The sequence below is a fragment of the Corvus hawaiiensis genome, chromosome 3, assembly GCF_020740725.1.
Source record: "Corvus hawaiiensis isolate bCorHaw1 chromosome 3, bCorHaw1.pri.cur, whole genome shotgun sequence".
Lineage (NCBI taxonomy): Eukaryota > Metazoa > Chordata > Aves > Passeriformes > Corvidae > Corvus > Corvus hawaiiensis.
In genome coordinates, this window is record NC_063215.1 from 87,957,503 (window position 1) to 87,972,253 (window position 14,751).

At 40.9% G+C, this 14,751-nt stretch overlaps 1 protein-coding gene across 7 annotated transcripts in view; it reads left to right on the forward strand.

Moving 5' to 3' along the window:
* The window catches only part of DAAM2 (dishevelled associated activator of morphogenesis 2), a 204,208-nt gene that overhangs the window by 162,497 nt on the left and 26,960 nt on the right, over positions 1–14,751 (forward strand). For 6 of the 7 annotated variants that reach the window (XM_048296264.1, XM_048296265.1, XM_048296262.1 and 3 more), the window contains 3 exons: positions 2,163–2,195; positions 5,434–5,540; positions 14,345–14,429. In XM_048296264.1, the coding sequence (XP_048152221.1) occupies positions 2,163–2,195; positions 5,434–5,540; positions 14,345–14,429 (225 nt within the window). The remainder of the gene's footprint in view (positions 1–2,162; positions 2,196–5,433; positions 5,541–14,344; positions 14,430–14,751) is intronic. The other variant, XM_048296269.1, reaches the window with a different exon arrangement.

The following is a 14,751-nucleotide window of genomic DNA, read 5'->3' on the forward strand; positions in this document are numbered from 1 at the left end:
TATTTTTCCCTCCTCTTTTTCTTGGAAAGCAAGTCACTTTCAATCTGTCTATCTCCGCTGAATGAGATTTAGCAGCAGACGAATTGTACTTTCACTTCTTGAACTACCCTAGCTTTCCTTTGCTTTTGGAATATTTTCAATGTTTTGTATGCTGCAGAACTGGATCATGACTCTGAAGTTTTAGGAAAAGACACAGATCCAACTGCCATAAATCATCTTTATGATTACTCCTTACAGTGATGATAACTACTTCATTAATTTACTCAGTACCTTAAAATTAACAATCCAGCCCCTTGTCTTTGGATTTTCCATCTGCTCCCTTCCCTCTTTTATTTTTCTATCTAATCTAGACACATAATAAATAACTTCTTATTTATTAGCTCACAGCCACATGGATAAGCTGTGAAGAATGCAGCGTTAACTGTTGCATGATGGGATTTCATTTCTCATTCTGTGTCTGCAAATAGCTGTTGCTGTTTCAGTGGTTCCCCCTCTCTCTTTCTGTAAATCCCACTCCTTGAAACAAGATCTTCATCCACAGAGGGGAAGAAAGGCACATGAACCTTCAGTGCTGTTACAAGATTGGATTTAGACCCTGTCCCAAGAGCTTCCATTCCAATGTTTCAGGTGCAAACATTGCAGCTTCCTCACTAGAAATTACCTTGCAAAGCCTTTCTTCCTTTTGTCCCCAAAATCCAAAACCAAAGCTGTCCTGGTCTCAGTAAGAATCGTAATGTTTATGGCTGTGTTACCAATCACTGGAAAGCAGCCTGAGCTATTCAGCCATAAACTAACCTGACCCTTACCCCTGTCTCTGTGGTTCTCTGGACAGTACTCTTCCACCCTCATTAAGCATGCTTTATGACAGTGGCTCCAGACACTACAGTAACACTTACGTAAGCTACTTGTATTTTTGTGCAGTGAGACATCTTGCTGCCCTTCCAGCATTTGTGGAGGCTTTTACGTTGTTTTGGGGTTTTTTTTCTCCTTAAATATTTTGTTGTTATTTATGTGATACTTTCTTTTTCATCCATACTTGCTCCAGTCGGAACTGGTTTCCAACCACCAAGTCCTCACCAATTTTCTTTTTTTTTTTTTTTAATGACCAGGCAACCAAAACTGCTTTTGAATTAAAAATTTATGAGAATTTTTTCATTTTACACTTAGTCTTTTCTCCTCTTTTACTTTTGAAAATATTTCACTCTGACCAAGTATGTGTTTACTCTGGGTTTGTGACTTTTAAACTTCATCCAAATGTCTGTAAAGAAAAGAGTCAATGAGAAGCCTTGCCCTTTTGCATCTGAAATGCTGAATGAGTAGAGATAAAGACATTTCTTTCTCTGCTGTTATTAACATGATCTTCATGTTTTTTCCAGTTTCATTTACATTAAACAATTTTTCTATTTTCCTAATTTTGTTAATGACAGAGGGTCTCTTCTCCTCTCTCAAGCCCAATGTGTCCTTTTTGGTGGCTATGAGGGAAAGCAAAATTGTCCAGTGTACAGAATGCTGGACCAAGTATTCTGACACTTGTCTTTTGACTTTGCTCCAATCTTACTGTGTAATACTGACCTTTTAATTCAGTATAGCTGGTGTTTTCCTGGAGTACAGAATATGTCATGAAATAGTTGGAGTCTGTCATCCAGAAGTGCTGTAAAGCCTCTTTGGCGGTTACAGAGCACTTTCAAAATACTTGGCTACAAGTTGTTAAAGGGTATAACATGCCATTGAAGCAAGTTGTTGCTTGTTACACTTGTTAATACCCACAAACTGCGCCGGTGCATCAGGAGAGGAGAACTGACCCTCAAGTTGTAACCTTGGCAGTTCTTTCAGTAAGGCTCTGGACTGGATTTGTAAAGGTATTTAAGCATTATCCTAGTTAATATTTAAAGACCTAGGAGATTTATGCTTTGGAGACCAAATTTATTATTTTCAGAAAAGACCTAGGACTCTTAGTTCCCTGACATCTGCTGATTCAAAATACGCAAAGAAATGCTGAAATACCTTTGAACCATCTGGGCCAGAATTACTTGCTAAACATTTTATGCTCTTAGAAAACAGTGTGTGTCTAAGTTCAGCTGCCTTGTTAAACTTGGTATCTTTCTCTGTGCTAATTTTTGGCATGTTTCCTTCTTTGTTATTTGCGACTGCTGCCTGCATAGGACCTGCTAACTAACCCCTCCTCCTATAAGCAGGTGAGTATCATTGTCTGCTTCCTGATCCTCTTGCCATGTGTTTAAGGTGAAATCCTGGAGCATGCCATTATGGGGTCACTGCTCATGCTATTCTTTCATATGTCCTTGCACTCTGCTTTCTTGATGGGAAAGGTGGTACAAAGAATTCTCTTAGCTGCATTATCTCTGTGATAGGAAGTAGTTCTTGTTCTTTCACTTGCTTATGTCTCACTGCTGGTGTCTGTAGTCCCTTTTTTATGATCCTGAGGGAAAAAAGACCAAGGACAAAGAAGAATGTCACTGTGAACTCTTCCTTAACCAAAGTCACAGTCTCTCCAGTGGAGAACAAAAGGGGCTCTCAGGGAGCCTTCGCTCCCACTGCTCCCATCTGTGGTCCATCTGCTTTGGACACTGCTGAAGTCTTCAGATGAACTTACTAGCCACAGAATTTCTGATAAAGGAAGTATTTCTTTGCATAGAACTGGGCACTTTGGCAGAAGGATTTGTGCCATCTGAGGAGCAGAAGGGTTCAAATGGACAACTGAAACCCTCGGAAAGTTCAGCAAAGGATTAAAATGGTGTTTAGAGAGGGATATTGGATCATGCACATGTCTTTAAACTGGCTACTTCTCTATTTATTTATCATCTTTAGCAAAATTCTTGGCAACAATTTTGGTAAGAGCAATGCTATTAGGAGAGGGTTGTTCAGATATGATCATAGGTGTGTCTGGTGGCTTCAGAAGGAAGTAGTTCTCACCATGAGTGCTCTGGGAACTGCATTTGGAAAGTCTAGTCAGGACTTTTGCCACATGGGGGAGGCTGACATGGCAGCGTACCAAAACAAGGCAATATGGTAGAAATAGTTCTCTGAAGTATTGGTAATTTCCAGAAGCTAGGGTGCTGCAGTGATATGAGTCTTCAGCTAATCAAAATCAAATTTTATTTGAAGCAAGGCACCAATATGATGAACACATTCCACATGTATAGTTATTTCAACACTGAAATTTTAGTTGACTTTTGAATTTGCAGCTAAAATATCAAATCTGAAATACTCTTTGAAGGACATAACATAGTGTTATCCCAGATGAGAAGCTGGTAAAGAATGATTGCATAAAACTTAGTCATCTTGTCTGTCAGGTTGACACCAGCTCCAACTGTTCTTGCTTTCAGGGCCTGGTCTCTCTCACAAAAGCTAGTCACCACCGCCCCCCTGCTCCTCCTTTTCTGTGTCTGAGAAAATGTGGATAGTCCATATGCAATCTGCTTTCCTTCAGCTAAGCTTGGAATCTGGCTTCAGTAAAACCTGGGGCTTCATCTGCTTTTGCTTACACATAACTCCAAGTAGCTATAAATACCTCTCTCCTCAATGTGAGTTGAAGAGGATGTATTTTTAGATGAGTCTAGCCCTTATGACCAAGGAGTGGGCCACGTCTGAATAGTTAGGTTATTCATCTGTGTTGAACCCTGTGGGTTGGGAAATTCGAAAAAGCATGGAGGCTATTATATCAGTTCCTGCTGGATGGCTTTAAGGAAAGCTGGCTAAACCCCCACCTCACATACACAGCCAAATGCCGAAACTTCTTTCCCTTGGGATGGGTGCTGGTTGTCACTATCCAGGTGTCTTTGTCTGCAAATATTTGCTAGTGAGGAACAGTGAAGCTTTTAAACCAAGAGCACAGACCAGCAAATATCTTTCTTCCTTTCAATAGCTTCCCATCTCCTTTTTCCCCTGTCATCCTCCCCACAAACTGAGAAACTCAGGAAAACTTTGAAATCTCTACATGCCAGATTATACTGGGGGCACTCCTCTTTTTGGTATTGTTCATTATTCTATCAGAAATAATAAGCTTAATGCCAATTTTGCCTTTTTTGGGAACACTATTTGATATAGTGAGTAACACTGCAATTTCCTTTCTGCCATGCTAGATGCTTTGGGCACATCTAGCAGAACTTACTGAATTCACATCTTCAGCTGGTTCATTTTACCTGCTTAAGAATGTCATTTGCTATTGCTGGTGGCTCACTGCAGCACTTTTGGACATGGCTGTGTGAGTCCTTTATATATCCAGGAGCAACACAGGTTTGTGGTAGCTGATTGTAACAATAACTGAAATGACAACCAGCAGTATGAACCTATGATTTACTTTGAACTCTCAAACGCTTGGGTGTCAAAATCTCTTTAGAGATTAGTCATGTTGATATAAGTGAGCCTTGAGTTTCAGAACCTTGAGTCCTGAGAGTGAGTTCTGGGAAGCACCCATTCTGTATGTTTGCCATGATCTGACATGTTTCCCTGGGTCTCTGCTATTGACCACTCCCAGGGACAGGATGCTGGGGTAGATGGACCTTTTGATCTGACTCAGCATGCTCGCTGTTATATGCTAAAAAAGAAGTCATGTTGCTTATTTGATGAGTGCATTCAGAGCTGTATTATACTGGTAAATCTCAAAATCTCAAGGCCTGACAATATGGGTATCATGAAAAGGCATTTTTTAAATGGTTCCAGCAGCAGTTAGCTGGGAAAATAAAAACTGGATGGTCAGATTGAGTTTGCAAATATTTTATCTCTGTGTGCTGTGACAAATGTTCTGGACTGGATTTTCTAGGGTTTTTTCAGGTGATGAATATGGCAGTGGGGATATACAGACAATTTTGGGAAAGAGTGATTTCTGTCTGATTAAATATATTAATTAGTTTTTAAAAAAGAAGATAGTTTAGATGTAGATTTTTACCATTTAGTAAGATATATTTAGTAAGATAAATGCCATGGTGCCCTGCTGTTTGCATCTCTCATATAATATGGATTGGTCAGGTCCAATGGCAGCCTTAAGACATAACAGAAGGATTTTTATTGCATGTGCTGCAGCCTTTCAAGAATGCTGTGTAACCCCTGGAGGAGGCATTTGCTGAAGGATATGCTGTGACACCAGTGGGCTTCATCGTAATGTGCCTGATTCTCCTATCATGCCAGTTTTTCACATTAACATAATGTAATTGCTGGTAGAGTGAGTCCAGTAGGTCAGAATCAGGTCTGGTATTTGGGATCAAAGTTGATGTTATAGGTGTTAATGAATGATTTCTGTTTGTCTAACAACACAGGATCTACCTACATACTTTCTGCCCTTGCCTTCTTTTCTTATCATGTGGGTGTATTTTTCTAGGTTGGGATGGGTTTGTTCATTACACTGAGCTAAGTCTATCAGTGTTGGGTGAGAAACATAATACTGATTGTTTTCTCTCCCTTTTGAAATACATGCAGAAAGAGATGGGCTCAACAGAAGACCTTTACCTCTCCACACGAAAGGTGAAAGAGCTCTCTGTGATTGATGGCCGGAGGGCCCAGAATTGTGTCATTCTCCTTTCCAAGTAAGTGTGCTAAGCCTTAGCCCACAGGGTGTGCCATGATCAGTGCAGAGGCAAGAGGGGATAAAATTAAACAAATGATGTGTTTCTTTTCCCAACTAGACCTGCTGTTTAATACCTGCAGAGCCTCAGATAAACCTCTCTTAATGTGTCATAAAAGCACATCTCTCATACGTGTGATCTCACTTAATAAAAATATCCACACACACACATTTTGTGTGTCAAGCAGGTGGGCACCAGCTTGTATCTGAAGACTCATCACCAGGAACTGATCACTACTCATTGGTAGATGAAAGCAGCTCTTTGGCAGTGCTTGCACTTCACTCTAAGTGATGTGTCCCCCATGTTCTGTATCTGTCATTTGTCCCGGTTCTGTCTCTTTCTAAATATTGCTCTCACCATCTCCCTGGAATACAGCAGAGCTGAATGTGATGTTCATTTTTGACTTGTGGTGAGAACAGTGGTAAACACAGGCATTCATATTCAAGACCCTGCAATGAGCTCAGCTGGTTATAGCATGGTGCTAATAACATCAAGGTTGTGGTTTAAATTCCTGTATGGGCCATTTACTAAAGAGTTGGGCTCCATGGTCCTTGTGGGTCCCTTCCAACTCAGAATATTCTGTGAAGAATTAAGTCTTCTATTTGTAAATAAGGTTTTTGAAGCCAAAAGTCGCCTATGTGTATTCCTGCAATGACTAATGCATTCAAATGCAGTGACATCAGGGCCCTCTATATTTTTTCATATCTTTCTACCAACATGAGTACTGGGTTGGAGGTCTGTCGCTGCCAGATTTGTGCAGATACTGATAAAAATGAGAAAGCTGCCTTTCCTACCAGAGGAGGGACAGCAAGGCTGGAGACAGAACCTGGCAAAGCTGTGGCAGTACTGAGCAGCAAAACTGTTTCATTGGGCAGTAGAAAATATGGGTTCATATGGATGTGATGCTTGTCTGCTCTAGCAAGCTAATAGTTAAAAAGCAAGGTTGCAGCCAGACCACCAGGGCTGGAGTAAGTTCTTTCCCTTGCTCAGTGAAACCCACAGAGGCTCTCATTATGCTACTTATGTGGCATTAGCCTGCATGTCAGCAGGACCCCCACCATCCAAACCTTCTTTGAGGGAAGGCTTACATTTCTCTCTCTGCAGCAGTTGCCAACACACGTCTTTGCTGGTGTTGGCAGCTGACTGAGGTTGGGGCAGGGGAAGGCATAAGGGCAACAGGATTTTCACACTGTTTGACGGACCTACTAAATTGTGTCTGGGCTTCAGATTAACTCTGCTAGCAGGTGGAACATTTCCTAGAAGTGGTAACACTGTGTTGCAGTTGGCTGGGCTGAGGAGGATCCAGGAAGCTGGTCCATGACTTGGTATGGCCCTAGGTATTTATTTGTAAAAATCTTCTGTCTCCAAAACAAAAGCACTGTGGACAGCAGCAATGCATGTTTTTCAACATTCACTTCCTCTGCTGTGCAAGTCTGGGCAATCTTACCTGAGAAGAATCCTCTCTATACAGCAAGACAGAAAGGATAGTTTCTGTGTTTTGTCTTTCTTTTTGTTGCCTCCAACAGCAGGGTCGTTGAAGCATGAACCTTGCGCTTCAAGATATATGGCATGTGTTCACTCCAGGTGTGCCATGAAGTTAGTGCACCTTGAACTGCTAGTCTGGACTCAAACCAGAGGTGAAAAGCTGTGTTTTGTGACTGTCAGCTTCTTCACTAGGAAATACCCTGCTCTTAATGTTAGCAGGTCTAATATGGATGATAGAGGTTTGGAGACTGAGGTGTCCCTATGGAGCCTGCAGATTTGCATTGTGCCCTGTTAACTTTGCTGCTGTGCTATTGGAAACAACAGCTGCCAGGGCTATCCCACTGGCTTAGATAATTTAATGTTTGTAATGAATAGTGTTACACCCAGAATATCAGAAATATCCTACAGATTGGCCCAGGATTGCTATTCCTCCCCAAAATTTCCTTTTAAATGCAACCAGAAAAGCAAAAATCTTTGGGAACTAAAATAGCACCTTTACATTCTTGCCTCTTTTTTTGTTGTTTGCCATTACGTGGTTCTAATATTAAAGACAGGAACTGGGAGGAATGGCTGCAGACAATAAGTGAAAGGGCTTTGTAACCCCTTGGCAGGTTTTTTAATTACCTTGCTGCTTCTTCCTTGAGGTTAGACCCTGAAGCAGAGACACTCCCAGCCAAATCACCCCTGCTTGCTGCCATGCACGTGCTGCTCCTGCAGCACACCTCACACACCTGCATGGGGCTGTGCACACACGTGTGGTGAGAGGGGCTTTAAAACTGGTGACAAACAAAAGGGGTTTGTGCAACCCAGAGCTGCAGCCCCAGATTTCAGGTTGCCACAGTATCTGCCAACAGCTGTTTCCAATTGACTCTTACTGTGCATATATCCCTGTAGTTTATTCCCCCTTTGTTTACACTAAACTGTCGTGTCCTTTAAAGTAAAATAGCTGCATGGGTTGGGTTTTCTTTCCCTCCCCTACTCAAATGTTTTTGTTTTACTAACACTGTGTTAGAAGGGGTCAGGCAGAGCTCATATTTCATATGATCCAACAAGCCAAAACCTAGCAAGAATGAGAAATAGATGTCTCTTGCTTTCTTTTGCAGACAGGCTGCAGCACAGTAGGCTGAAAAGAGATGAAAATTGAATTGCTAGTTGATTTTGCTGAAATTTAACAGATTCATAAACTTTCCTCCCCAATCTCATCTCTATTTCCATAAAAAACCCTATCTTTCAACTACTCGATAGTAGCATCTTTCAGTTTTCCTGTAGAGGAAGGATTAAATTGTCCTTGTTTAAGAGAGCCTGGCGGAGCTAAAACAGAGCTCTGTTCCATAGGCCGTCTTCAAAGGCTTGAAAAAGCATAAGTGAGTTTATCTCACAGTACTTCCAGTAGGCCATAGTTCAACCAGGACACAGAACCATCTGTTTGTGGTGAGTTCAGGCACCCACCAGCTTCAAATTTAGCTTTCTTAATGGGGTTTTGAACATACAGTTATTTGTCACACTGGAAATCTGCTATCTCTCATGAATTTCCTGATGTCTTCAGTTTCCACCAGGCTGGAGTTTTATTGTCAGACTTGTGTGGTCTGGAAGAGTCATCCCAGATCCCCATGTTTCCCTGCTTTCACCTGGAAATTTCTCTCACCATTATGGCTTCTCCCTGCCTCCATTACTTAAGTAATGGATAACGTTTCTGCTGCTCTGTTTTTCTTTAAATGTTCTTGCAGAACATGCCCAATATATGTATTGTCTTGCTCTGTGGACTGCTCTGGAGAGATTCAGTTCTATGAGACATCTTGCTTGAAAGAAGGCTGAATGTATACTTATGGAACTTCTTTGTGCACATTATTTTGCATGAATTCCAGCAAAATAATTATGTCAGTGTTCTTCTGACATAATGTGATGTGTTTGTTATTCCTGTGGCCCAGTGAGTCAGCAGTAACCTTCTCAAGAGGCTGGAAACAGTAGGAGTGCTAGCAAAATGTCATAAAACCAGTAGTAACAGAAGGCAGAATCTGACTACACAGATTAAATAGTTTTAAATGTGAGTGTGACAATAGACAGGTACTAGCAGGCAGCTTTACCAAATGTTTGTGGCTTTGTCAATTCAAACATCAGTAAGGGAGAAGAAAAAAGGCTTGGGCAGAATTTCCAATGATAATACAAAAGAGATCAAGTATTTTTCTCACATCACTGTACCACCTCAGTGCTTTTAAACTCTTTCAGTTGAGACATTAAGGAGACAAGCTACTCACCCAGTGTCAGTCTGCATGTACTGGCTTTGCATGCCCCAAGTCCCCATGTGCCTTTCTGCCATGTGACAATTCAGTGTTCACCCTTGTTTTAAGGTAATTTTGAAGCAGTATGATGTTCTGGGGTGCAGATCATATGAAACAGAACATATTGACACAGAAACAGCTGATTGGACTCAGCAATTCTGTTCCTCAATGTGCTGTATTGAAAAACACTGGGCAATAACCGGTGCCTGCTGGGTTCCTGGAGAGATGTTCTGGGTTTAAATAAAGGTCTGCAATAAACAGCTTTACCTTCTGTGCTGAGTATGATACTCCAAGGCAAACTGAACATGCTAGTCAATGCCATCCTGTCTGAGATTACAACTAGGAACCAGAAGGTAGGGTTGCAATAAAAGATGAACCACTGCCTCATCAATATCTCACTGTAATTTGGGGATTCCCAAGTTTGGTCCTGCTTCACTCCTCTTGGCTCAGAAAGATAGTCATTCCCAGATCCTTCTTGGAAGATAATTGAGAGTATTTGAATGCAAAGTTGCTTGGTTACTCATGAGCTTTTGCTGAAGGAGGACAAGAAAAGAAAAGCCGGTTTCTTTCAGCACTTGCCAGAATACTTTCACAGTACAGTGCTGAAAAGGCACTGGTGGATTTTTTTTCCCAACATGTTGATATAATGGTATAAGATGTACCTGGTAAAATATCCCAGATGTTGTCCCACAAACATTAGAGCACTGTTGTCTTCACTGATGAGATGAGTTGGCAACTGAGATAAGAGGATTTGGAAAGAGTTTTTTTTCTGTCTTCTGGCTGAATGTGCCATTAGACCAGCATGGCTCCTTAATGCTGCTTCTGAGAGGAAGCCTTTATGGGGCAGTGACAATGAGTATTTCCAAAATGTAGATATTGAACAGCCTGCAGCCTGGGAGTTATACAGAGCCTCGGGAGAGATCAGGAGTTAGAGAAGTTATGTCTCAGTCACAAAGTTTGGAAATGAATTAAGTAGTAGCCTGTGAGAAATGGCTTGTGGAGATAGGGAATTCTGCAGTCAATAAAAGCTAAGATTTGGGTGAGCTGTACAAACTGGCCATAGGACTAAGCTAAGTATCAATCAATGCCTCTGACTGTCACAGCTACTACTATTGGCATCTGTTGGAAGCACTGTAGTTCCGTAGGAGGCATAAAATGTCCTTGATACATGATAATCAGTCCTCTTCTCCAAGGTAGAAGGAACAGTGGGTCTGTGATCACTGTGGTACAGGAACTTAACAGAGCTGCAACAAAACTCCAGTTCTCTGTTAGTGGGAAAGCATGCTTCCTTCTCTAAAGCTAAGAAAGATCCAAGGAACAAGCCCATGAAGTAACTCACTTTTTCCTTGGAGGGGGAGATGGTTAATGAGTGACAAGCATTTTGCTTTGATTCATGGGAGGGAGAAATGCAGGGGGGAGGTTGCTGTGAGTTAAATCAATGGGTATATTTAAGGAGAATAAATGAGCGAGCACTGGATGTCTGTAAGGGAAGTTGATGTAAAACTGCAACATGTCTCCCAGGCATGTTCTGAGTCAGGCTGCCGGCGTTCTCCAAGAGTACGAAACAATAAACCACTTGATGTCTGCAAGTGAAGCTGGTGTTAAATCAATTGAGGTGTCCTGGGGAGATTAGTGATGAATTACTCTGCAGAGTCAATAGAGATTATTTATGAAGCCAGAGGGGATAGAGGGAGGTAGGCTAAGTACCATATCAGAAGTTATTTGGTACTTGTTGAGTTTTAACATTGCTTGAAGATGACTCAAGCAGTTGGACTTCCATATGCTGCCACCAGATGTACGGGTGAGGGAAGAAGGAGGGAGTATTCTCGGTAAAGATCCTTTTCCTTCCTCATCTGACCAGTGTCAGGCTCCTGTTGAACAAAAGCAGGCAGTATCTGTGTTATGAATGAATGTCCTGCAGCTGAGGAAAGGGGCACTGTATTTTCTTCTGGTCACATTTATTTCCTGTGTCATGATCCCAGGATACATGATTTAGAGAAGTGCAAGGCAGAGGGAATACAACTTGAATTGTGTGCTGTTCCAAATTGAGTTACCTCCAGCAGCTGGAGGAAGAGTGCCTGGATCTGCAAAGCTTGTAAGAAAGTCACTGCAGCTTTCTAATAGATACCAAAATGTAATTTCTGTAGTGTAAATTTTTGGGCCACAATTCCACTTTAATTTTGCTGTCTCTCTCATATGAGTTTTAGACTCTGAGGGAATGCCTCTTTTTCAGTTTTAAATGGAAAGATTTTACGCATCTGCTTTAGGTTCTTCTTTAATCAGTTCACCTGTTTCTGTTTAAAAGCAGCACATCTGTTCCACATTACTGCTGGCCATCTTTAAGATCTTCTGTATGGCTGGGAATGAGTCTTGAAAATAAAAGAAGAATCACTTGATTAACAATTCTTTGGCCAGTTATTCAGACAGTTTTTAAGTGGGAAGATCTGTGTTTTGTGTCATTGTTGCTTTTGAAATGTATCCTGTCCCAGAAGAAGAACAAGCCCATTTTGGAAGAGTAAGATTGGTCTGCTGTAAATCCTTCCATACTAGAAATTAGGTTGGCAATAATCTAAGATGCACACCTGCAGGCACCATGACCCTGTTGCAGTCCTGTAAGTGACCAAGTTAAACTGCTTCTCGGCAGGAGACTGGCAAGCTTTCTGCTTTTCTCTACTGTGGGCTAAACCATTCAAACCAGATGTTTTTCTGTTGATGGCTGGCAGGGCACAGAATCATCCGAGAAATGGAAGTGTGTGTGTAACTCTCTGTCCTTGGGACTCTCAGTTATTTTTGAACAGAAGACGTTTTCAAGTGTATTTATTGCTGATGCTTGGGCTTCTGGACAGAATAGCAAGATCAGTGGCAATATATGCTGTGTTGATGTACCTCAAACCTGTTTATTTGGTCCTGTTTACTGCATCCCCAAGCACACACAGAGGTACTTGCACTGTGTAATGGGTGGTCAGTGAGTAATTGCTCAAGTTATTTGCATGGGAAGCACATGAAACTCACCCTTATTCTTTTTAACCTCTGTAAAAGTAGCAACAAAACCTCTCCACCCTGGTGTTAATGGGTTGCTCTATTTCATTCCCTCTCACAGACTGTGTGCCTGTGTTACAAGGTAAATCTAATCTGCAGACTCCAGATTCTGGAAAATGCAAAGGTGCTCTCTAAAGGAAAAATAGTCAACAAAATGTAGCACTTTAAAAACTTCAGGCACCGAATTGTTTGGGCATGTGTATATGTGTCTCCTAGGGACCAGGCCCACAGCCACCAATTTCAGCCCTTATCTGGTCACAGTATTTGATCAGCTCAGGGTCACATAGCCATGAAATTTACAATTCACAGTTTAAGCCAAAAGTTCTGATGTTCTTTTCAATGTTTCTGATGTTCTGATCAAGGCTGTAAAGCTTTTTGCAGAACCTCATGTACAGAAGTTTGGTTTTTTTGGTCCACAGTCAAACTAATGACCTGAAGTAAAAAGTTTCCAACCTTTTCATTGTAAAAATTTTAATCCTTATCTCTCATCTGAGCATGGCCCAATTATGAAGCTTTTCTGGAAATTCGGTACTTTATCTTGCTTAGTAGGTATCAGTTTGCCCTCCTTGTGGAAAGATGACATGATGACCAACTAGGACCACAAAAAGGGCAATTAGTTCAGAGATATAATACGTACAACATTTCAAATGTCTGTTGAGTCATATTTTAGTTTCCAGCTGTTGGTTATATTGGGCAATGTTAAAATATTTTAAGTTTCTTAGATTTAGTAATATTTCCTGTCTCTAAAAATAAAGCTTTTTCTTTTGTTTTTACCTAGTTCCAAAAATATGATTCTATTCAAATGCCAATGGCAATGTGAAATTTCAACATAGAACTTCTTAGCACTGAAGACAAAAACATTTTGCCTCATGCATCAGCCTGTCTCTTATTTATATTTCCATTTTCTCTTTCTGCTGTTAATTAATTATATTGATTATAGAAGGTCCATGGAGACTGTTGACTTCACTCCTCAAATATTCACTCTACTGTTTCAGTCCCAAAACTGAGATTTTCTTGTGGATAGCCTTTCCTTTGTGGTTCACTTCAATTTTCCCTACTCTCCTGAAATGACTGAGGGTCATGGGTTGGAGTTGGTGGGGTAGAATTTCACACTTGTGCTTTACTTTGTTGACATCTGCTCTGAGACCCACAAGGTTCATTTCAAGTATCCTTGACACTTAGATAATCAACAAGCAACCTCTTGATAATCACAAATTTTGACTCCTCCTAATCTGCCCTGGATTTCAAGTGGAGACCTTGAGACTTCTTTTCTTTATTAATTCTATGCTCAGTTGTAGCTGCTGACCCCTACTCATTGCACACAAATGGACAAGAGTAGGTGGTAAGGAGAGTGTAATCTTAGTACCTCAGATAACATTAAAAAGCCTTGTTTTCAGAGCTCGTTTCACATTGGATATGAAACATGGATATGCAGATGCTCTCTGTTCCTTTGTCATCTCTCACTGCTGACAGAGTGAACTTACCGAGCACAAGCAGTTTTCTTGCAAGAAAACGCATTCTCAATAAGGGAGTTTTCAGTCCCATTGTTTTTTTTTTTCTGGGAGATACTTTAATATTCACAAGTCAGGGTGTTACATGAGCTCAAGGTCATAAATGGAGATAAAGGGTTTTACTATAGCAAAAGAACTTAATGAGGGAGATATCTGGTATGGGGGAACTTGGAAGCACGTTTGATCTATAACCTGACTGTTATTAATCACCATTGGATTTTTGATCTGTGTTTGATTAACTGAAGAGGACAAAAATATATTATCCATAAAACCTCTGTCTTTAGAACTGATATGTTCTTCTTACTGAATATTCTAGAATAGCAACTTCACAGTAGAGCTTGCCGTGCTTGTTTTGTGCCTGTTTAGTGCAGTGTTTCAGGCCTCCTACTTTCTCAATTGTCAGAGTCACTTAAACTTTGCACTGATGGTACAATGTCGATACTTTTGAAAGGCTGAAGCTGTCTAATGAAGAAATCAGACAAGCAATCTTGAAGATGGATGAACAAGAAGACCTAGCGAAAGATATGCTTGAGCAGGTGAGAAAGATTAAAGTCAGATACAACTTATTTTTAGGTCCTTCACTGCCTTTTCTCAAGTGGATGTATGTACTGGGGCTGCTGGTTTGTCTGAAGATCAGAACATGGCCCTGTCATGCCAGTGGAGCTGCACATGGGAGCCTGAGAAAAGTATTTTTCCCAGTGTTGTGGAGTATACCTCTGTTATGTAACTGTTTTTGTATCAGGTTGATTTCCTAAGTTTTCTCTTCTTCGTGCAAAATTTGTGTGATTACAGGTGGTTTCTTTTCATGTCCTCTTTATTTCCATGATTTTTCTCATCTCTACTTTTTCCTGCTGATTA